Source organism: Cyprinodon tularosa, unplaced genomic scaffold (assembly GCF_016077235.1).
Source record: "Cyprinodon tularosa strain WSP-4 unplaced genomic scaffold, ASM1607723v1 ctg153, whole genome shotgun sequence".
In the NCBI taxonomy this organism is placed as follows: Eukaryota; Metazoa; Chordata; class Actinopteri; order Cyprinodontiformes; family Cyprinodontidae; genus Cyprinodon; species Cyprinodon tularosa.
In genome coordinates this window covers 59,573-82,348 of record NW_024038364.1, presented here as the reverse complement: position 1 = coordinate 82,348, position 22,776 = coordinate 59,573, and the positions used below count along the sequence as shown (strand labels likewise).

Genomic DNA, 22,776 nt, shown 5'->3' with positions numbered 1-22,776 from the left:
AAAAAAAACAAAAAAAATTTCTAGATGTTTTAAATGTTGTTTTAACATGATGATGTTTTAACATCAAAAGAGAGTTTTTCTTTAACATATATAAATGTTTACAAGACGCATTTTATCTAAAAAAAAAAAAAGCACCTAAAAGGAGAGCTCTTATGATATAAAATTTACTCTGGGGTTATTAAAGTATGTCTGATTCTGATTCTGATAAAGAATTCACCAATACGAGCAAAAGGATGTGCTTTTATTTTGAAAAACAAGAAATCGAAACTTAAAGCGCGTCACTCCTGACATAAAACTGAAAATCCTCAACTGTCATCAACACACTTACCAGCAGTGTGGAGGGAGGTCAGAGATGAAGATTCAACTAAGCTACCAAAAAGTAAACACAATGAAAAGGAGCCAAATGCGACTCTGGTAAGAAATATTTTTGTTTTCTGTATATTTTCTTTTATTTTCTTCTTTTTTTTATTTTGTGACATATATAGTTCAACAATATGTATTTAAACTTCTTTTTGAATATCTTTGTGTTCATAAGCTCTTAGTATTCTATAGTTTTCTCCATTAAATATAGCTTTAATCTGCAAATATAGCATAGATCCTTTTGCAGGATGCATATAGAAGAGACTGCAGAAGCAATGCACCACGTGTTGCTCCTTCAGTGGCCGCTGGGGGGCGCACTGAAAGGTTTCGTTTCTCTGGAAACTGCAACTCCTCAGACATGAAACCTAAGATAAATAACATATAATATCACATGCTTATCTCATGAGAGTGTATTTACTGTTAGTTTCATTTCTAGTATTTTTTCTCTTAATTATTAACCTATTTCAATAATATACTTACAAAGAAAAACTGTATGTATCTTTAAACATAATATGTTTTCATCAAATTTATGATTTAATTCCCAAAATTTTCCAATAATATGTCAATCTAAATCTGGAGATTATAATTTACATCTAGAGGTTTTCTATCTGCTATTAAAAAAATATAAAATATAGTATATGAATAAAATCTAAATAATAAAATTAATAACAGTAATACAATAACATTTATTTAAGCTATGGTTATAGGTTTTTTAAGTAGATGAGGACCAGTGCAGACATTATTTATAACTCTTTAAATTCAATAGATCTTGTTAGCATATATTGTCATTTTTCATTTAATTCAATCATCTTTGTCTTTTGAAAATACAAAACCGCATAAAAACTATTATTATATTATAAAATTATATTACAGCTTCTTGTGTTATTTATTGCAGTGTATCTTTTTTTTCTGTTTGTGTGGGTTTTAGGTTTTTCATATATCTGCAGTGTTTCCTTCCTGGCAATTTAGTTGGTGAGTATTCATGCGTAGTCTGTGGTGTAATTGAAGCATTTATTCGGATGTCTGTTCTTGAAAAGATTTCATAATTTCATTTTATCTGAAGCTTATCAGGGTTTGGTGTTTAGTGAGCAACACACCTAGATTCACATATTAGGCAAGAACTAAGAAGACCAGTAGAAATTGGTTGGGAAGTGCCCTCTTAGATTTATATATTAATTAGGGCTGCAACTAACGATTATTTTGCAAATCAATTAATCTGTCGGTTGTTGTTTTGATTAATCAATTAATAATCAGACACTAAAAGGTTCCTTAAAGAATTTTTTTTTATGAAATTAAACCAGGGAAAACTAAAACGTTTCCATTTGAGGAGTCTTGGATAGAGCATATTCACAGACACATTTTTTTTTTTTATCTTAAATGCAAAGTGTTTATATATATTTATAATCTTGGTATAATTACTGCTCTTAGTCGGTCGCTCTGTCAGCTAAAGGCATATTTTACAGCCTCTATACTCCATTTAACGATTAACCGAATACTAAATTAGTTGACGATAATTTCAATAATCGATTAATCTGATTGTTTCAGTCCTAATATTAATATTGTATTATTTGATGTTGTAATCTCACTCAGCTGTGCTAAATATAGCTCATGTCTATTTGCTTTTATGGAGGTGGGGTTTACAAACAATAAGAAATATTAAAGAAAAACTAATGTTTTAAACTCACAATATAGAGAAGAAATACAAAAACAAACTTTCTACATCTCTATTATGAATTACAGCTTAAATATTTTCATTGTTTCCAGTTGTCCTTAATACGGAAGAGGATTAGGGCCACTGAAAAAAAATAAAAAGTTAACTGATTTTTTAAATTTCAGTATAGTATGGGGAAAAAAGTCAGAATTCTGACTTTTTTCTCAGAATTCTGAGATTAAAGTCAGAATTCTGACTTTTTTCTATGAATTCTGACTTTAATCTCAGAATTCTGACTTTTTTCTCAGAATTCTGACTTTTTTCTCAGAATTCTGACTTTTATCTCAGAATTCTGACTTTTTTCTGAGAATCCGGAGATTAAAGTCAGAATTCTGACATTAAAGTCTGAATTCTGAGATTAAAGTCAGAATTCTGAGAAAAAAGTCAAATTTTTGAGTTCTTCCATCCATCTAAAAAACAGATGGCATGTAGGAAACATCTAAAAACTGTTTGTGTCCTCCAGACTCTTCGGCTCTGCCCTCTGGCGCCCAGCCAGTTCCCGTCATATCCATGGCGGGTAGTGAGGTGGTCCTTCCCTGCAGCTGGAAGGACACCCAGGCAAAGACGAACCCGTCCGCCTGCCACGTCCAGTGGATGTCTCCTCCACACACCGTATTTGAACAGCTTGGAGAAGACAAGTGGCAGGCGGCAGAGTTTGAGGGCCGTGTCGAGGTTCCTCAGGAGAACCTCCTTTCTGGGGATTGTTCCCTGATCATCCGGGATGTTCAAATTCGAGACACGGGGAAATATGAGAGCTTCATATTGGTGGATGGAGCGAAAGCCAGAAATAGCCGGGTCTTCGTTCAGAGCGTCAAATTATCTGTAACTGGTAAGTATAGAATTAGGAGGAATAGGTGTATTTTAAATCTCTTCCTTTTTACTGTGATAGAGCTTTATCTGATTTTTTTTTTCCCTAAATATTTTGTATTCATCTCTAAACAGGATCTTTGCTTTGTTCTCTTTCTCAGACCACAAAACCCGGGAGCTTCGAATGCCAGGTGAAGACCTGGTTTTGAAGCTCTACACATCCCACTCATATGCAGTGGTCTTCCAGAGCAGGTTAGCTGGTCACATCTAAAATATATATTTAGATAAAAATAAAGTTTGGTTTCAATTCAGCTCAGTTTATTTCTTTAGTGCCAATTCACAACAGACGTCATCTCAAGGCACTTTACAGTTCACCAGATCATCCAGTCAAATTGATTCAAAGTTTTCTATCTAAGGAAAACCAGTTGATTGATTGACTCATTGACTTGAATACAATCCCTCACACTAAGCATGCTTGTAGCGACAGTGGAGAGGAAAAACTCCCTTTTAACAGTAAGAAACCTCCAGCAGAACGAGGCAGTGGTTGAGCCCTTTTTGTTTTTATTGTGTTATAAATATTATTTGTTCCTTATACTGACTCTCAACATAAAATGCATCGCTATGCAGAGTAGGGGTCTGCATCCTAAAATATATTATCCACAGTACAATCTGTTGTCAATAGATTTACATTTTTAATCAAACCCAAACATCCTATGATAGCTTTCATTATTTGGAGGCTTAATTAATTGCTAAGTTCATAGTTAATTAAAAATACATCAGTCGCTCAGGGGTCTGAATTAAACAATTTTCCATTGTTGGGTCTGATAAGTGATCAGCAGGCTAAGATTAATCTAAATACTATTTCTTATTTTTAAAATTATAACAAAGGTAAGAACTTAAACCATTTGTAGTTTATAAAGTTATGAACCAACATCATGAAATTAGAGATTAGCTTGAAAACTAATCTAATAATTTAAATGTTTACATGAGGTTCTTTATTTTTGGTTGCTGGTTAAAAACAAAACTTAAAAAAAAAAAATAAATTTATATCACATAACTCTAACTTAAAAAACAGAATAATGCAATAAGATGCATAACATGGTGTCTTGAAATTCAAAATTAACTAACCTTTATGCTAATCTGTTCCCTTGATGGAGGTTCTTAGGGCTATTGTCTTTCTGTAGTAGATATTTTAGTTGTTTTGGGAATAAAAGTCATTTAAAACAATCAGTAAACATGTTGCTTTGACTCTGCTTTGCTGTAAATATTGACACAGTGCAGCAAGTTGCCTTGCAAGTGAGAATGGATGCAGTCTTTGGCAAAGTTTCTGTCTGATCCTGTCACAAAGCATTGAATTTGGATTCTCAGAGACAAAATAGACAGTTTTCCACAAACTAATGTTTTGGTAAGAGGCTAGACTCATTTAATTCAAGGTTATTTCAACAATCCCTCTAACACAGAGAAACTGCCTGTGAGGAATCAGTAAGATAAGACTCACATCTAGCAGATGTTCTGCTTGAGCAAATACTTTTTTGCAATAAAAGAAACAAAACAAGCTCACAATCAGGTCATTAACTAAAACGTAAAATTATTTTTCTTATCTCAAAATCAAAATAAAACATTGTTTTGTTCTGTTGTAAACAAAAGCAGTCAGGTTTCAGAGCGCTTTCAGAGTTGGGTCTGCAATAAAGGTGCATCTGCCAGAGAACATGCATTTTTCAAAAATCTTTGTTTTATATTTCCCGTTTTGCACCAGGAACAGTTCAGAGTGGGTGAACTTGTGGAAGAGGGGCGATGAAAACACCGAACGCCTGGAAAAGCATCCACAGCTGGAGCAGTTAACGATAAAGAATCTACAAAGCTCAGATGACGGATTATACAAAGTTTTGGATGAAAACGACCTCTGCGTCAGCACCGTGCAGCTCATGGTAGAAGGTGAGACAGCACAGGGTCACATGAACAAGTCAAAACAAAAGCTGTTTTCCTTGTTCTTGGACTTGTGAGGCTGAAACTAAAAAGAATTGTTTTTGGTATTGTTTTAATGTGAGCCTAAATATGCATTATAATAATTATAAATTTTGTATTTATGTTTGCAGAGAAAGGGTACTCTTTCAGGGTCAATAAAAAGCAGGAAAATATTCCAACAGGTGAGAATTTCTGATTCAAGAAGTCAAACTGACCTTTGTACTTTTAGAACAACAAACACACAGTCTTGCTTTTTTTTTTTTTGAGATCCACACTAACTGTCCTGTAAAAGGATGAGAGTAATTTAGGAGTCAGTGTTCTACTTTAGTTTTTTGTCTCATGGTCAAATACCAAAATATGTTACACATATCGACATTTATAATTTATGTCTGACAGATACTGTTTTTGTTTGTACACTGCAAAAAATGGAAATCTAAATAAGTAATTTTTGCTCAAATTAAGTGCATTTTTTTCTTGAATTGGGGAGGTAAGTGAGACACTTTGCCAATGAAACAAGACAATTTATATTTAAAATAATAATGTCTTATTTCAAGTGTATATTATCTAATCCTCTTATTTTAGCAGTACAAATACTCATTGCATTTGCAGATCATCTTATTTACCTGCTCAAATTAAGGATAAATACACTTAATTTAAGCCATTTTTTACTTATTTCTAGATGTTTTTTGCAGTGTAACTATTCTAAGGAAAAAGAAAAGGTCTTAAAAAAACACTTTGACCTAAAATAACATTTTGTTTCTGCTCTGATGTCTTTTTAGATGCTACAGGTAAAAGGAGCTACTCAGCTCTTCTCCTCTTGTCTGCTCTGCTCTCATGTCTCCACGTTTTTCATCTTCACTGAGACATTTGTTTTCTGCCGAGTAACTTTCTGAACAACTACAGAACATGCAGAGTTTTGCACTTTATGCTCAACAGACAGTTGATTTGGACATGAACAAGTCTTGTGTGTTGAATGGATGTGTTCAAGCATAATTTCATTAGGAACGTTTGCAGCTGTATCAACAGGCCTTGCTCTCCTGGCTATGATTGTAATCCCCAAAGGTGACAGTCGGGTTGTTCCGGTTCTGATGCCCAACAATTAAAAGGTGTTTCTGTGTTTAAAAAAAAAGTTTATTTACTTATGCATACCAGATTCTTACCTTTGGAGGGTGATGCAGACCACGATTCTATAAATAAATACCTTATGAAATAGTTTATATGTGTCATTAATTTATTAAAACTGGAAATACATAATGCATAATTAATTATATGGACCTATGTTGAATTTAATTTTGAAATATAATTTCTTGATTTCATAAATTGATTCATGTTCCTGCACTGAATCACACCATGATTTCATTAATTTAATGTAACACATCCATCAAAGTCAAGGAGGCGGGACTAGGGCCGCTGGCATAGAAACCCTGACGTCTGATTGGCTGCTTCTAACTGCAAGATAAAACTTTTTCAATATTATCACTGGATTAGGCGGTAGGAACTTCAAAAAGGCGTTGCAATTCTTTAAAACACAATAAATAAGCAAATCCAGCCTCCAAATCCTTAGTTTGGTTTAAATTATATCTAACTTGCTTATGAAAGAGCCTTATGTGGTCTAGTAGCACCCTCATTAACTTTTAATAAGCCGAACAATCGATATAGGCTAGAATTGCTGTCCCAATGTGGTGCAAACAAATGGCGAATCATTTTTTTGTTTTGTGAAAATGTTGACAGAGCGAAATAAAACCAGGAAGAAGTTGTTTTATCTTGTGCAGTGAGAAACAGCCAATCAGATGTCAGGATTTCTATTTTTTAATTCATGATGTGCTTCAAGAAACTCGAAATGAATTTATTAAATCACAAAATGATTATATTCTCTTTTTTTAACTTAAGTGAATAAACTTACCCGAGGCCCTTATAATTAATTACGTATTCATAAAAAAATTCTGTCATTTACAGTTTTAATAAATTAATGACACATTTAAATTGTTATTTCATAAGTTATTTATCTACTGTATTGTGACACTCCTCACGAGGGGTGTGGATTGATTCATCGATATTTCAGTTCATAGTATGGATTTTTTTTTTTTTTATCATGCAGCTTTTATATTAGTTAACCACTGGAAGAATCTGTTGGAAGTGTGTCTCTTAGGAGTTTTTTTTTTTTCAATCTTATCAGTACAAATGTTCGCCTTCATTATAATTTCTACCTAATCTAAAGCAAGTTATTTATGAAGACTTTGGGAGATAATTATTTTTGTGAACTGCTTTCAAAATACCTTTAATACAAAATACTGAGATGTTTGCCATTGTTAATATATGATTTCTATCACTCTGTATCTGAACCAAATATTTACACACTGCTTTTCTACATATTTAACTCTTTATGTAGCCTAAATTGTTTTTTTTCCCCTTCTGTTGAAGTTATAATCTAAGTTTGATTTAGAAACCTAACTAGCCTTGTACGTTGTGAGAAAAGAGGTTCTTCATTTTAAGTGTAGTTTGTCAAGAGGTTTAAAGCCGGTATACATGATATTAGTTATTAATTCTTCATTTAGCAAAATGAGAGTTAAGCTGCTCCCAGAGGCTAAAGCTACTGGTTAATTTGAGAGGAAAACTATCTTCTATGTACTTGGACTCAAAGTTAGGAAAATATAGTGTTTTATAATTTGTAAGTTATTTTTTCAATTAAGAAAGAACAAATCATATAAAAGCAGTTCCATTTTAATTTCTTATTTTGGTTCTGATTTCAACATGGAGAAAATGGATAAAGAGCACAAATAAATTAACTATCTGATAAACGTTAACGCATCACTGCAGCAGCATGAACTAAAACATCAAACACAGTAACTCTTCCATGTGTCCCAAAGTCCTGGTTACCTCAGGACCCAAAACAATATTTAGAAGAATTTATTTCTATGCTTGTTATCAGTTGAAAAGTTATTTTAGTAGGGAAATCAGAAATTATAATAAGTACTGTTGTTTGGTTTGAGACTGTTGGTTTGAATTTAAAAAAGTAATCTACGATTGACACACAGATTGCTTGTGTGAAGACTCTTTATAAACCTCTCAGAAACAAGGCTGGCTTCAGTCTCCAGGAAACCTCATCTGCTTTGATTAAAAATATTAATAATATAATAAAACAAGGGTAACAAACAAAACCTCACTTCCAAAACACAACTATTTAGCAATCAGATGTTTTACTGTGAAAACTGGTTTGAAGTTATAAATATACAAAAAGTTACATAAATATTTACTATCCCATATTCATTGATATTGACTGTATCTATAAAAAAGCTCTAAAAATAAATATAAAATTCTAAACTTTTTCAGTATAATCTTTAAAAGCATGAAACCTGATTTAAAAAAAAAGTCTGTGTTAAAAGAACTGCTGAAAAAAGCCCCAAACTGAGTTTTAAAGTGTCAATAAAATATAAAAACTTAACCAGAAGCACGTGTGACTTGTGTGATTTGAACAGGAAGGTAATCTGTATAAAAGGTTTTTGATTATTTATTCAATAAAAAAATGCAAAGTAAACAGTTTTGGTCTTAAATGATTCATTAAGTCTTCAGGATATTAGTTTACATGGGAATGACGACATGAACAACTTCACAGGAATAAAAACACTTTTTACTTTTTACAGCCCAACAAAGGAACGACTTCAGGAAGCTTCACTCAGGGAATTTCCTTACAAGTAAATCAAAAGCCTCCCCTAAAATATTGCCTCTTTTTTGTCATCCAAAAAAACATGAATCTTTGCTGTTTTTACACATTTCACTTTTTAACAGAGGCAATTCTGATTTTAAAGAGGAATTTCATTTGATCAGCTGATAGTGTGCTCTGATTCATTAGCAACAGTTCACTAAATTTTTTTTATTTGAGAGGCCATCTTAATTGATGAGATATATCTGAGGCACAATCAGAGGCACTGTAGCAATATCAGATCTTTACAAATAAAAAAAATGATTGACATGTGAGATTTGAGTCATTTCTATTTTATGCACATTTCATAGGTCATAAATATGTATTTAATAGGCATTTAACGGGAGCAGGGTTGGAGAAAATGAGAGCATGTTTGCAAAAGCTTCAATAAATGAATTGTCTTGGTTTTTCTTGGTATTAATGCTTCAGGAAGTAACAATCTAAAGGTCGATGGCAGTCAGCAGTGCTGAGAGATGCTCCTTGGCTTTTATTATCAGTATATAAATAGGATTTGTTGACATGAAGAAAATACATTTCCTTTTTAGGGTCAGTCTCTATTCTTAAGCTCAGTTCAAGTAGTTTTCCAGAATCCGGTGCAGCGTTATGATTCAGAAATCAGTTTCCTCTGACGCAGGAAAGCCTAACTACAGGCTTTCTGAGAGAAAACAACACCTGCCTGCACACATGACAAAACTGCTGAATTTTCAATTTCAGTTCAGCAGATGTCCACTTAATGTCTCAGATAAATACTTTCAGTGTCATGATTTTAACCCCAACATTTAATTGTTTTAATACATACTGGGGGGGAAAGTAACAATGAATCTAATTCCTTAAACTGATCATTTCAACTGGGATTTAGCAGCTGGTTGGATGATCGAACTATTTCTGCTTTATGTTCATAGCAGTTTCCTTTTTTACTATGAAGAAAGCAATGTGTCTTATCTTGTCAAAGGGGAATATTACGGTCATGTGTGAATTACTTATTTTACTTTTTAAGGCCTAAAAGGGTTTCAAACGATGATCAGAGGAAGAGATGAAAGTACCTCCTTTCTGATCTGTGATGCAACTTGAAACAAAAAAGGGGGGCTTTCACATTTCAGCGAGCCTTAAAGAGGATGGATTATCTTCCAGACTGAAGCCCTGTTCGTCTGGGTGTTCCCACGCAGAACAAGCCGCCTCGTCAAAAGTTAGGTTTATGCTTCTTCACCTCCACCATGAGATGGTGGAGGTTGATGAGCTCAGAGCGCACGGCCAGACTGCGGAACGTCGGCTGGTTGAGGATCTTGTGGAAGCCGTGGTAGTACTGGATGAGCTGAGTCAGAGCGCCCTGCAGGGGCACGACAAACGAGGAGAGGTGGTTAAAGTTTGCAAACTGGCTGAGCAATTCTTGTTTTCACTTACAGAAACATCTTTGATCTTTTTTTTCTTTGACCTTAAGTGAAGCTAGCTCAAGGTAATGAAAATTTGCTTGTAAATAATAAAGTAATGCAGAATCTCATTAAAAAAAAGCAGTTTTCAGTAATGAGTCTTGGAAAAGACGGAGACACCAAATCAATAACTTTGTTATCTTCCAAGCTTTCTTATTCATATTTTATTACGTGATCCAATTTAGTGAGGTTCACTATTCTGCTTGTGCAGCAAAACATCTACATAACATGACACTGTAACTCTTGTTCACACTGTGTTCTTTGGATTAAAATAGGGATACCTCCGAGCCTAATTTTGAAGTCAAACACTCAAATTTTAGTTTCATCAAACCAACCCGAGCTGCTGCTTCTCAGAATGGCATTTCAGGCTGTCTCACAACAGGATGTATTGCATTGTGGGTAATGACACTCTATTACAAGCCTTTTTTTTTAATTTTTGGAGTAGATTTCATACCAAACCAACACCGATGTTTGGGACACATAACTTTTTTTTTTATTCTTGAAAAGCGTAATAACTGAACATCAGCATCAATGTTTGCAATTATAGTCTTATAGAAGATTAAAAAGATTGTTGAGGGTCAAAGACTGGCTGTGGACACAAGTGTAAATTCGGGGTAAGAATAATTAAATTCCATGTTTGAAAGGAGATCAAGTAAAAAAAAAAAATGCTGATTAGGCAGCAGTAGATGAGGCAGACTGATGCTGGTTTGCATAACACACTTGCTGAACTGCTCACCTGTATGATGCTGGTTCCATTTTTGAAGTTCGTGAAAGACCTCATAACATCTTGACTCATCGCCTCCACCGACTGCTTCCAGGTGCTGGAAAACCCTCGGACCAGCTGGGTGATCCGAGCTGCACACAAACACTCTTATTATGCATTTAGAACCGTTTGTTCTCTCTATCCATCATACAGAAAAGAGACCGTATGTTTTGGCTTCTTTGCTTTATGATCAACTTTAGCCCATTTCCTGACTGGTTTCGTATATGACTGAAACAAAAGAAAACAGGTATGAGGGTTGTGGTTGTGAGGGGAAATGCTTTGGTTGACATCAGACACAAAAGGATGTGGGACGCTCAAGTGTTTTTAGAGATTTGGACAGTTAAGAAATAAAACTGTTTGGACAGCGGAAAGCTGAAGAGGGAAGTGGCTCATTGTTCAGTAAAACAAAACTGGAGGCTGAAATGAAACAAACAAGTTAAGGTGTGAAACTAGAAAGGTGTAATGTTTCGTTGTGACCGTTTACACAACAAGCAACAACTACAATAGAAGCAATAATTAAGCAAGCTACAGATTTATCTGTGGATTTGCTAAAGTCACAAAACTCAACGACTAAATCCCTTCGATTTTGAAACAGCATTTTCAGTTAAAGCATCTGAAGAAATAAACATTTCCTCATTTTCATGAAACCTTTAATTGGGCAATAAATCTCTATGTTAACAGCTGCCTTTGCTGAAAGAGAAGAAGCTGTTTTGGGGGATTCACTGTCAGCTCTTCAGGTGAAGTTGGTGCGTTACAGCCTTTCCCTCACCTTCTTCATTCTTTAGTCGGTCCAGCTGGCCTTTCTCCATCAGTGCTTCAGCCTCCTTCACAAAGGCAATCATTCCTCCAAAAGGAGGGGAAAGAATCTCCTCAATAAACTCCTGGGAGATGGAGGAAAAACAGAGAGGAACCTTTAGAGGTACATTTGCTTAAAGTGGATTTAGTAAAAGAAACAACCTTGAAGCTAACTTCTTTTTAACACCCAATGTGTGATTAAGTTTAGGATCAAGCAGTATTATCTTTCAGGATTCTCAGCCCTATTAAATTGCCTTTAATAGGATGGAAACTGGGAAGGTTCACCACTGTTCATTGTCTTCTCTTTTAGTAGACAATTTCTGTCATTAAACTTCCAGAAATCCCCTAATTTTAGAGTTTATCTTGTAACTTATGCTTCAGGTTGTTTTAAGTGACTTATTGGTTGGACATGTCTGGGTGAATCTATTTAAACCATATCGAAAATGCAATTAATCACAGCTAATGTATGATTTACCAAGGGTATCCATTTTTCTACTATGGCCAGGCATGTTTTCCTCCTTTTTTTGTTTTGATATTCGACAAGCAACATTGATGGTGACATTTATCTTGAAGTTTTTTATTTTCAAACTTTTTATATATCTGTAACCTCCATATACTACAGCTTTTTTGTATAGAAAAAGGGCTATATAAGGTAGATAACAGCAATCTGCATAAAAAAGACAGAATCAAATACCCAATACAGAATAAATAAAGGATTAAACAAAGACCAACCAAAAAAAAATTAATTATTAACCATCAGTAATATAATTATTTTAATTCAGATGTACATAAGGAATAATCATGATAAGAACCCACCTGTGTTCTAGCAAGTAGCAACTGTTGAAAACTTTCTACCTCTTTACTGTCATCTGCTGCCCTCTCCTGGACAAGTTAGAAAACAACAACCCAATCAGCAATCAAAACAAAACGTTTTGTGCCGCCAATGATGGAAAATGTATAAAGAAGTTTTCTTTTTTACGCTGTGAATCTATAGATTACTCTACAAATGAAACTTCAAGTGGTACTCACCATCAGGACGCTGAGCAACATGTCGTAGTTGTTAATCAGGAAGATGAGCTGATCTCTCCTGGAGGGAAACTCTGCGGCCATCTTCAGCACGAAATTTTCAACATCAACCTGTAGACAAAAAAAAAACAAACAATAAACACAGAATCAAATATTTTTAATAGACTGAATAAATGTCGGCAAAATTTTTTTGTTTAGTTTTACACCACATAGGAAACCTGTTTAACACCAACTGTAAATAACTAAAGTCACAAATGTTTCTTGATTATTTTAAACAATGAACCATCTTGCTATCATTAGTCTGAATTTGGACTCCTAAGGTCATTCCAACATCACACTGAAACACCCTTCAGAGACATATTAAATAAACCTGTGTGTGTGTTACCTGCAGCTGAGCCAGCAGAACGTTGGTCCTCTCATTAGGAAATGTTTGGTTGATGCTCACAATAGCCGAGGAGAACTCTGCATAGCGTCGAGTGATCTGAAACCGGCAAACACTGAGTCACTTTAACTAACAACTCTTTACTCTTTGTGGTGAAATATCGGTTTGACCTGCTGGCCAGTTGCATGAAGAAATGCATACTTTCACTGCAACAGCTTAAAAATATTTATTCAGGAAAATAATATCTGAGTTATTTCCAAGATGTTGCATTATGTAACTATGATGTTAGATTATTTGCAGAAACAATTAAATTGCATTCTACCATACTTCTCTCTTTGAATCAGCTTTCCACGTACATGAAAACTATCCACCCTGAACAACCAGCTTCTTTAGCAAGAACCTTTTGTGGCCTACTATCCCTGTAGAGCAGTGGTGTCAAACGTAAATCATCAGGCCCGAAGTCCTGCAACTTTTAGGCTACGTTCACACTGCAGGCCTTGATGCTCAATTCCGATTTTTTTTGTGAAATCCGTTTTTTTTTTTTTTGCATTGCTGTTTACATTTCCAAATATATACGACTTGTATGTGATCTCCTGCGTGAACTGCAATAATACAACCTACTTTAAGTGTCCTACATGCGCAGCAGAGAACGCAATGACGTCACAAGCAAGCGTGCTCTGTGTTTACAGAAATAAACATGAATGGTAGTGCTTGAGAACATCTAGCGATCATTTCCAACCTTAAAAACTCAATCTTTCCAAGATGGTTAAACATAAACATTAATCTTGGTTGTTCAGACAAAGGTCGCATTTGAAAAGATCAGATACGTATCAGATTCAGGACCACGTAGCCAAGCAGCCTGGGTTGCATTGGAAAAAAATGGATCTGTGTTGTTCAGACAGTCATGAAAAGATCAGATGCGGGTCGCATATGGACCAAAAAAAAAAATCGGATTTGGGTCACTTCAGGCTGAAATGTGAACGTAGTCTCAGATGCATCTGCCACGCTGTTATGCAGCAAAGCTCTAAGGAGCTCTGCTCTGATAATGAGCTATTACTGAAATCAGGTGTGTTGAAGCAGGAATAGATCTAAAAGTTGCAGGGTTAAGGCCTTCAAAGGCGTTTGAGACCACTGCTCTAACAGCAGTCAGTGACTCTTTTCTAGAATACTGTTTACCAACTAGTGTTTCCCAAGATTATTTAGGCCATATTATGGACTAAGAGTCAAGTTTGTTTCCTATTGGTCTTATGTACGGTAAATCAATATTTAGATAGAAATGCAGTTTTGGCTCTCCATTACCTGGGAGCCCTAAAAACTAAATAAAAAATATCAAACACTTAAAATATTTCAGTCTGTATGTTGGAGTGAAAATAGACTTTCTGATTGTATATAGACTGTATATCTCATTGAAAAACATAATTAGGATGTCTGTCACCCCACATACGTAGTGCGGTCTGGTGTCCAGCACTCCCAGTTTCTGAGGGTCAGTGTTTCTGATGCTCTGGATGTTCATCTCCAAAAGGAGTTCAAACCTGGGCCATAGTAGCTCCAGCACAGCCTCCCAGTACCTGAAACACATTCAGAACTTCAGCCTTTTTCAGGTGACATTAGGGCTCTCTCAGTAATACAGTTCCTCTATATAGCTAAACTGAGCTTTAATGTTATAGATGAGTTTATATTATACAGCCAAGACTAAAACTCTTAAAATAATCAGAAAACATTAACTCTTTGCATTCTTTTTGAAATCATTAATATCAGGTTAAATTAATCTCCAGCTCATATTTTCTGTTAATTTGACTAGTACCGGTAATAGAGTTTACCATATTAATGTTTACAGCTACCTGTGTTGAATGACTGAGGAGATATTCTCTTCACAGAATTTTTATCTAAAGTTTCTAGACAAAAATGAATCCATGATTTCCTTTCCTGGACATGCAATGCAGATATACTAAGAATAACAAAATCATAAATGTGTTGCACTAGTTGTTCATTAGTTACTTTAAATTGCATGAAAAAAAGAGAGCAAGTGAATTAATATTATACTTTTTCCATTTCAATATCGTCACCTTCTTAAAATAATCGCATAAGTCATTTTTCCAGGTTTTCAAAATAAATCAGCCTAAGTCACATCTCTTGACATAGGCAAAAATCATAAATGGGTTTTACCACATGATTAATTCTACTGAGGGTTCTGGTCATTTCACCATAGGTGGCCAGCAGGGGGAGGACATGAGTTATGCAAAAAAGTCAATTTGGCCAAAAAATGACTTAGGCGATTATTTTAAGAAGGTGACGATATGAAACTAACTTGTCAAGAGCAGGAATGTCCCTCTTTGCTGTGATGGCTCTGAATCTGAGGATGATGTGGATGCAGAGAAAGATAGCGATGCTGTCGTAGCAGTCGGACACGTAGGTGGACATGCTTTTCTGCAGACAGACACAGAGAACAGGATAATTTATGTTTGAGCTGTTTAGAATTCTGTTTACTTTTTCCTTGAAATAAATTTTAAAGGTTTCTCTTCTCAACAGCAGGATGAAATCTTACAACCAACAATAGTGGAAAAAAGAAAGATGCTCATACCAGGAACATGCTGAGAGTTTTTCCCATGATGCAGTTGAAGAGATCAAGTGCAGAGTTTCCAGCTACCATGAAGAAATCACACAGGAAGAGGAATTCTCTGCAGCCGTTGTCCAACAGGGCATAGTGCTGGCTGCGGAACAACGTCTCATAAGGATACTGTAAAATAAAGATGGTTTTGTTCAATTCATGTCATTTTTCTGCTATCATTTTGAAAATAACTAGTCCAATGCTTTTATTACTTGTTTTATACCGTAGAATGTAAGAAAATGCTTGATTAAGTAATTTACTATAACAGGGAACAAAGGTCAACAACAAAAGGTATGAAAAGGGTCTATCAGCATGAGAGTATCTGATATTTTAGATGCTGGTCAATAAAATCGATAATATTTTGGCTAATATTGGACCAATATCCAATATTAAAATCAGATCGGGACGTCCCCAAAAATATAATAATTCTCACACAACGTTAGATGAGTAAATTTGTACATTTTATATAGATAGATCTCTGGTTAGCCAGCAATTCATAACATGTAAACTTTTATGATCCTTCCTCTTAACATCAGAATTGAAAGGAACCAGAATCACTCAAATTCAAAAATTGCCCAACCCTACATTGTATGCAGATAAAACATTTTTTGTCCATTTGAATAATAATAAAGTTTATATCATAAATGTTTATCTCACCCTGCTTTCTCCTCTCTGAGCCGTATGTGGAACCAGGATCGGTCCTTCCAGCTCGGCAGGACTCAATATGGTCCCCCTCTGGCCCAAAGTGAAGATGGTGTTCCTGTTCTTTAAGGAGGGCTTGGAAAAGAAACCTGCAGCTTAAGGTCAAGGAGTGTAAAACAATGTCCTATGTCTGACATTTATTTGTAATAACTTTCCCCAGGGGCCACACAATGGCAGCCCACTGCTCCCCAAGGGGATGGGTCAAATGCAGAGAGGAAATTTCCCCACTGTGGGAGAATAAAGGGATTTACATTTACATAACTTCATGACATGCGTGTTCTTACAACATTACATTTTTTTTAAATCAAAAGAACCTTACTTTTTTTTTTACTTTTAGCTAAATATAATCACACTGCCACCTGATTAGACATGGAAAACAAACAACATAAACAAAAAACATACTTGGGAAATCTTTCATTTTATTAATGAGAAAATGTTCCTTTAATTGTTTTTTTTTAACCTTTTGAACATTCATGACATCTCACACTCTCAGTCTCTGCTGCTTCTCTTTAGGCTTATTTCATCAAGTCTCTCAAAACTTGTAAAAACTGCAGGGCAGCCAGGTGATTTACTGATGTCATTGTGACTAAATGAATGAAAAGGCAGCAAATATCAGTTTGATTAAATAACACTATTCTAATTTTTACTTAAATTGTACGATCAGGTGTTCAGTTCTAGTTTGTCTTTCAGTATTTACACATATTTACATTTATGGGAGCTCATTATATAGAGGCAACAGGACTGTTCCTCTGCTTTTTCTTTTTTCCTTTTTCAAAAAGGCTGTTTATTTTAGCCATAGAAAAGAAAACAGTCAGCTAAAAATCTAAGAAACATTTAATGAAATACCTTAAAAGTATTAAATCTAAAAACATATATGTTACTTTAATAAATACATTTTATTAAAATTTGTTTTTTAACACAGAGCTTTACTATGCAGTGTGATCAGAATCAGTGATAAAGAGCAGATTTGAAAGGATATCTTTCTTTGCTGTATCTTCCACTCCCATCAGGTCGTCTTTATCCGCTACCTCCTCATACTGAAATGGCAGAAAAGGAGAAAAGACAGACATAAACATGAAATCCTCAGCATAAACTCCAACTGCTGTTCCCACATCCTGACAGTCTGGGACCTGTGGTTTAACAAAGCTGCAATAAAACAGAGAGAGCCTCATGATGGATCCACCGACCTGCACTTTGAGAAGCCGCCCGCTGTAGGACTTGAAGTAACTGTAGTAAATCTTGCTCATAGTGTCCACGTACTCATCCCTGATTTCTTTAGCAACAGTTCTTTCATTAGCCAAAAGAAACTGGTAGAAAAATCTTCAGGAGGACGAACAGAAGGACAATTAGTCATTTCCACTTAGAATTTTGAGAATACAAGAGCAATACAATGTAAAATATCTAACAAAAAAATGATCTTTGGTTAAACTTTAGCTGCTTTCAGGGTTTAATTCTTACATAAAACTGGAATGACCCCTTTTTAAAAGTAACCATAATTTAGAAAAGCACACACCTGTATTTCAGCAGAGTGTTCTGTGGGATCTGATAGTTTGTCATCGGTTTCCTGAAGGAGTAGATTTTCTGCAGAATAAACTCTCTGATCTTTGAGACGGCCTGAGGGGAAGAGAAATCAGCACATTCAATGCGTGTGAAGGAAACAGATCCAACTGTGGTGGATTTATTGGTATGAATACAAGCTATCATTTCACACATTAGTTAAAGTTACATAGAATAATTATACTGGAAGTGTTTAATTATCCAGCAATACAACATCTAAAGAAAGGACTAACAAGCAAAGAATTTTAACACAGAAAAGCTGAATCCATTGATGTGTAATGGTGGAGGTTAGGTTTCTGAACACCTTGTAGTTCTTACCATAATGCAACAAGGCTCTTCTGATTCAAACTTACCTTGAGCTTGAGGCGATCAACGATGTCCTGGATGTCGGAGCAGGCCAACGTCTCTCTAAAGCTCAGCTCTTTGGCAAAGTTGATCTTTGTGTTGAGCTCATGGAGCTGCTCAAGGAAGTCCTGCTCCGTCACTGGACTTTCCATGATGGTGCTGCAGCGACAGAACAACATCATGAACCTCAATTCAACTGGATTATTCCTTCGCTCAAATAGCTTCATCTGACTGAACGGCTTTTGAGCTAAACTGAGGTTGTTGTTGGATGTTTCATAGTGATTCAGTTTCCTATATTTTAATTCTAATTTAAAAAAAAAAAGTATTATAGTTAATTAAGGTTTTATAAACCAGGATCTTCCTTCATTTAGTAACATGTTTAGACATCCATTCAATATGTTGATGTCAGAATTACACCAAAACAACCAGGGAAGAATGTTAGATCCCTCCTCTCGGTCATAATGCTTTCAGTCTTTCCTGTTAATGTTGTTGAACTTACGAGATCATGACTCCAGGCACCATCAGCTCATCCACCAGCTGGCTGAGGTGGCTGCGAACAGCCTGCCTGTTCTTCAGTCGCACGTTCATACTGACCGACTGCTGCTGCAGGGTCTGGATCTCACTGCTGATGGAGGAGAGGTCGCTCTGAAAACCACTCAGCATACCCTCCATACGCTGGGGGAATAAAAAGAGGAAACAGGCTAATAAAGCTCTATATTCTGCAATGTAACTCAAGAACTGAAAATATATTTTAGCTAAGCCTTTTGGGTCTTACACAAACAGAACCACTTAATAAACACCACCTTTTCTATCAGATTTTTGGTAATATATTTCTATATTGATTCACTAACAATAAAGAGAACAGTGAGGACCTCTGCTCTTACCTCCAATATGGAGTCACAGGCTGTGATCTGGTTGTGGAGATGGGCAATGTTCTGACTTTCTTTAATGTCTAACATTAAAGTGCTCAGGAAGACATTTTCTGTTAAAGGATTTTTATGCTTAAAAAGAGATTAGTCAAAAAAACAAAATGACAGTTTAGTTTATTAATAGTAAATTTAACATAAACTTCAGTATTTTGTGATAGAATTTATTGAAAGAAACAGATTTTAGCATATAGAAAATAGAGAAGATTAAAGTCAGCTGAGCTTCACATAGAATCACTATTAGATTATATTTAATCCTATTTTCTAACAAATCGTTAATTTGACTGTAAATAAACAGAAACTCTACAGAGAAATGTCGGCATATGACTTGATTGAAATATGGCTGCACTATTAGGATATTTGCACCCTGAAATAAAGACATGCAAGTTATTCGCTGTAAAGGATACAGTCTTTAATGGAGGCCTGTTCGATCCTCTGCAGCTCTGTCTCCACCTGCTTGGAATACTGACGGAGGTCCACACCCTGAAACACAGACATGAAGAGAAGAAAGGAATCAATAAAACACCAGCCTGAATGAAAAAACATGTTTATCATTGGCTTCATGCAAGAACATTTTCTTCTCATAGTGTGATGATTAAAATTAGCATCCTTAAAATAACTGTCGTTAAAATATAGGATTTACAAACAAGTAAAGAAGTTAGTAATATATTTCAGCTAAATGAAACAGGTTTTATAAGTTGCATGTTTCCAATCTCTAAAGTGAAAGAATAAAGAGGACTTATCGAAGTCTGAAAAATTAGGTTGTTTTGCTATATTCAAATATCATCGTATGGTTGCATTATCATGCATTTACCGTTTTAAGTGCTTCTTTCACAAGATCATCTTCCAAGTTGGCCTGAATATGAACTGCAGGGAAAAGGAAGAATAATTAGTAATAAAAAAAACCTGCAGAAATGTTAGATCAGTGTCTCTCCCAGGCAAGAACTTCTCCCTTACTTGAAGACACCTTTGACAGAGAAACATTTGACAGGTGAATAAAACAAGGGTCGATCTTTAAACACCTGAGCAGTATAATGTATCATGATTCGAACTAATAAAAATGCAGTTTTTTTATATGAAAAAAAGAAAACCTGATCACAACTATTTAAAAAAAAGCTCATAAGAAAGGACTTTACTGTGCTTTAAGTAATAATTTACTTATACATATAAATGTTAACCTTTTTCCTCACTGGCCACTTTAACTAGGAGTTTTCCAAAGTAAGCATTTTCCCTAGCCACAATTATGTTGTTAAGAAACTGTTTTATATAATTTTATGAAGCAAACTATGACATGCTATAGTTTACGTGAACAATATTTACAAGTTTCTTTAAGTGTAAATGACCTTTGTACACACTCATTTTAAGGCCAGGTCATTGTTAAGGATTGAGCTCTGATAAGGTTCTCTGTAAACCTCCTTTTTTTAAATATGCAGTAAAAAAAGTAATAAAAAGTCTGGCTTGACATAGCACACTAAGAGTGGTGAAGGGGAGTAGACAATTAACTTTAAAGAGAAAAACAAATGTGAAAAAAAAACACTAATAAGAAACCCTGTTTGAATATTAATTTACAGAAGTGCGTTATAACAGAGCAGATAAAATATTTGCATGACAACTAGAATAAAAAAAACCCTAATAAATACAGTAAAGTGTATAATTTTCTCACTTGGGTCGTATACCAACCATTCCCGACCTGCTGTTTTCAAATTGTTATCAAACTACCTTTTTTTCCCTTTTGATTGTTTTTAAATGCTGAAGTGGCATGGCACCTTTATATCTGACTGAGCTCCTGTCTGCCTGTGCCCCATCCAGAGCACTTTGTTCAACTGACCTGCTCCTCCTGGATGCAAAACCAGCATGAAAACCAGAGGATGCAAAGCTTTTGCCATTGCTGCCCCCTGGCTGTGGAACGGTCTGCCCCGCAGCATCTGCTTGGCCCCAACTCTTAGCTGTTTTAAATCCTCCCTTAAAGCCCACCTGTGTGCACAGGCTTTTTTTGTATTAAATTGTGTCTTATATGTTTTTTTTTTTTGGTTCTTTACACTATAGGTTATTATGCCTTGTTTGTATTTTATTCCTTGCTTTTATGTGTTTTATGAATCACTTTGGGCGGCAGTGTTGTAAATCTGCCATAGAAATAAAGTTGACCTTCACCTTTTCTTTGGATCTCCTTCCTTTGTCTCATCTGCTCTCTGGGTTTTCTGACACCTTGAATGGGTTGTGGCATTACTGCCCCCACTGTTCTCCATAAAGCAGAGATGGGGGATCTGGAGTCATCAAGTCATCTCTATGTTATGTATTTGTTCTGACCAGATGAGTCCAATCTGCACAGATTGGACTCATCTGGTTCAGTAACTGGGTAGAACAAATACATGAGAAAGAGATGACTTGTTGACTCCAGATCCCCCATCTCTGCCATAGAGACTGCCCATGTAAAGTGACATTGGTCATAAACAGACCAATTAGCAAACACTAGATATTCAGATTTGTTTACTACTTCAGATGCCATTTCAGAAAACTACAAAAAAAACAAAACAAAAAAAAAAACTATTTTTACCAGTTTAGAACTGGTAAATCATTTAAAATACAGATTATGTGCTGCTGAAATGTCTTCATGAATAAAACCAATTTCAGCATATGACCTTGGTAACCAACATTTGAACTATATAAAAAATAACGGGTGTCTTACTGTCCACTTCATCCAAGATGAACTCATCAGTGGTCAGGTCCAATTCCCCCAAGTTGAGGTTAGTAATGTCTCCATCTGTCTTCTAGAGGGAAATGGAGACAAAACCATTTCAGAAAACTTCCCTAGAGGTTTATCTTATTTTGTGGTACAACCCTGCTGTTTTGTAGGCTATTAAAAGGTAAAGCAAGCAGACACAAATATATAATCATCATCCTAGTAAAATTATTATTTTATGTGAAACACATTCACTGTCTACTCTCGGTGGGTTGCATGGGATCTGCTTGAATATACCTCCCTGTCATCCAGTGAGGCACCAAGGTTTAAGTAAGAATATATTTCTCATTTTAATAATAATTTCTACTTCAAAGTCTACTAAGTTACTCTTTTCTAGTGTAAACTAGAGATATTAGAATACTGTTACATATAATTCTTTATAACACAAGTTGCACAAGCAGCTACTTTAAAAAGATGGAAAACACACACAGAGGTAACAATGGTTAACCAATGGCTGTCATCAAACCATTCATTATTTGTTTATTACTATTTTTCGATGTTCACAGAAGATAATCTATATCAAATTTGTCACTTTATACAAAATAAAGAAATAAAATAAAATGAGTCGACAATTGGACATGATAGCTTTAAGCCAGTTGTTTTAAATGTATAACCGGATGAGGTTGATTCCCGTAACTCTTCAAAACATTTAAGTGTTTTTCCTCACAAAATGCTAAACAGCCAAAGTAGTGAACTGTCACCTCATCTTGTAGATATGCCATGGCGATTTCTGTTGGGTTCCCTGATGTGTTTACGTTGGAACCAGCTTCAGTAGAACCAGCTACCCCTTCCGCCATTGCGGCTTATTTATGCTAACGTAGAAGACATAAAGGGAAACAAATAAAACAAATCTAAGGTTCCGCAATGCCATTCACACAAAGGCAATTTATTTTCCTATCAAATTAGCTAGATATATGCCACGGGCTAGTCATATTATACCATACAGTCAAAATTAAATAAAT

At 35.1% G+C, this 22,776-nt stretch overlaps 2 protein-coding genes across 3 annotated transcripts; one reads left to right on the top strand and one right to left on the bottom strand.

Annotated features, from left to right (window-relative positions):
• Positions 1-299: 299 nt before the first annotated feature.
• On the top strand, positions 300-5,972 carry lgals17 (galectin 17). Of its 2 annotated transcripts, XM_038279753.1 has the most exons (7): positions 302-414; positions 1,289-1,332; positions 2,535-2,900; positions 3,040-3,130; positions 4,635-4,813; positions 4,975-5,025; positions 5,623-5,972. In XM_038279753.1, exons 1-7 carry the CDS (start codon positions 353-355, stop codon positions 5,703-5,705), a joined length of 876 nt encoding a protein of 291 aa, XP_038135681.1. In that variant the 5' UTR covers positions 302-352; the 3' UTR covers positions 5,706-5,972. The 2 variants fall into 2 exon arrangements, with proteins under 2 accessions (XP_038135682.1, XP_038135681.1); XM_038279754.1 differs by lacking the exon at positions 1,289-1,332 and having other exon boundaries at positions 300-414.
• Positions 5,973-9,096: 3,124 nt separating this feature from the next.
• Positions 9,097-22,674, bottom strand: vps52 (VPS52 subunit of GARP complex). The gene is made up of 20 exons (XM_038279758.1): positions 22,516-22,674; positions 21,761-21,842; positions 19,889-19,941; positions 19,482-19,557; positions 19,033-19,100; positions 18,648-18,823; positions 18,157-18,307; positions 17,760-17,860; positions 17,434-17,566; positions 17,226-17,283; positions 16,202-16,335; positions 15,518-15,673; positions 15,245-15,363; positions 14,381-14,504; positions 12,940-13,035; positions 12,558-12,665; positions 12,345-12,410; positions 11,503-11,614; positions 10,707-10,825; positions 9,097-9,870 (listed from the first exon to the last, which is right to left on the bottom strand). The coding sequence occupies exons 1-20, from the start codon at positions 22,609-22,611 to the stop codon at positions 9,724-9,726; spliced, it is 2,175 nt and encodes a 724-aa protein (XP_038135686.1). The 5' UTR covers positions 22,612-22,674; the 3' UTR covers positions 9,097-9,723.
• Between the last annotated feature and the right edge of the window lie 102 nt (positions 22,675-22,776).

Bases quoted from the DNA above. Each gene is read 5' to 3' on its own strand.
- lgals17 (XM_038279753.1), top strand. From the start codon at position 353: ATGAAGATTCAACTAAGCTACCAAAAAGTAAACACAATGAAAAGGAGC. The intron at 415-1,288 runs GTAAGAAATATT...TGTGGGTTTTAG, and splicing joins AGGAGCCAAATGCGACTCTG to GTTTTTCATATATCTGCAGT. The intron at 3,131-4,634 runs GTTAGCTGGTCA...GTTTTGCACCAG, and splicing joins GCAGTGGTCTTCCAGAGCAG to GAACAGTTCAGAGTGGGTGA.
- vps52 (XM_038279758.1), bottom strand. From the start codon at position 22,611: ATGGCGGAAGGGGTAGCTGGTTCTACTGAAGCTGGTTCCAACGTAAAC. The intron at 19,558-19,888 runs GTAAATGCATGA...TCTGTGTTTCAG, and splicing joins TGAAAGAAGCACTTAAAACG to GGTGTGGACCTCCGTCAGTA. The intron at 17,861-18,156 runs GTAAGTTTGAAT...TCTTCCCCTCAG, and splicing joins TTGATCGCCTCAAGCTCAAG to GCCGTCTCAAAGATCAGAGA.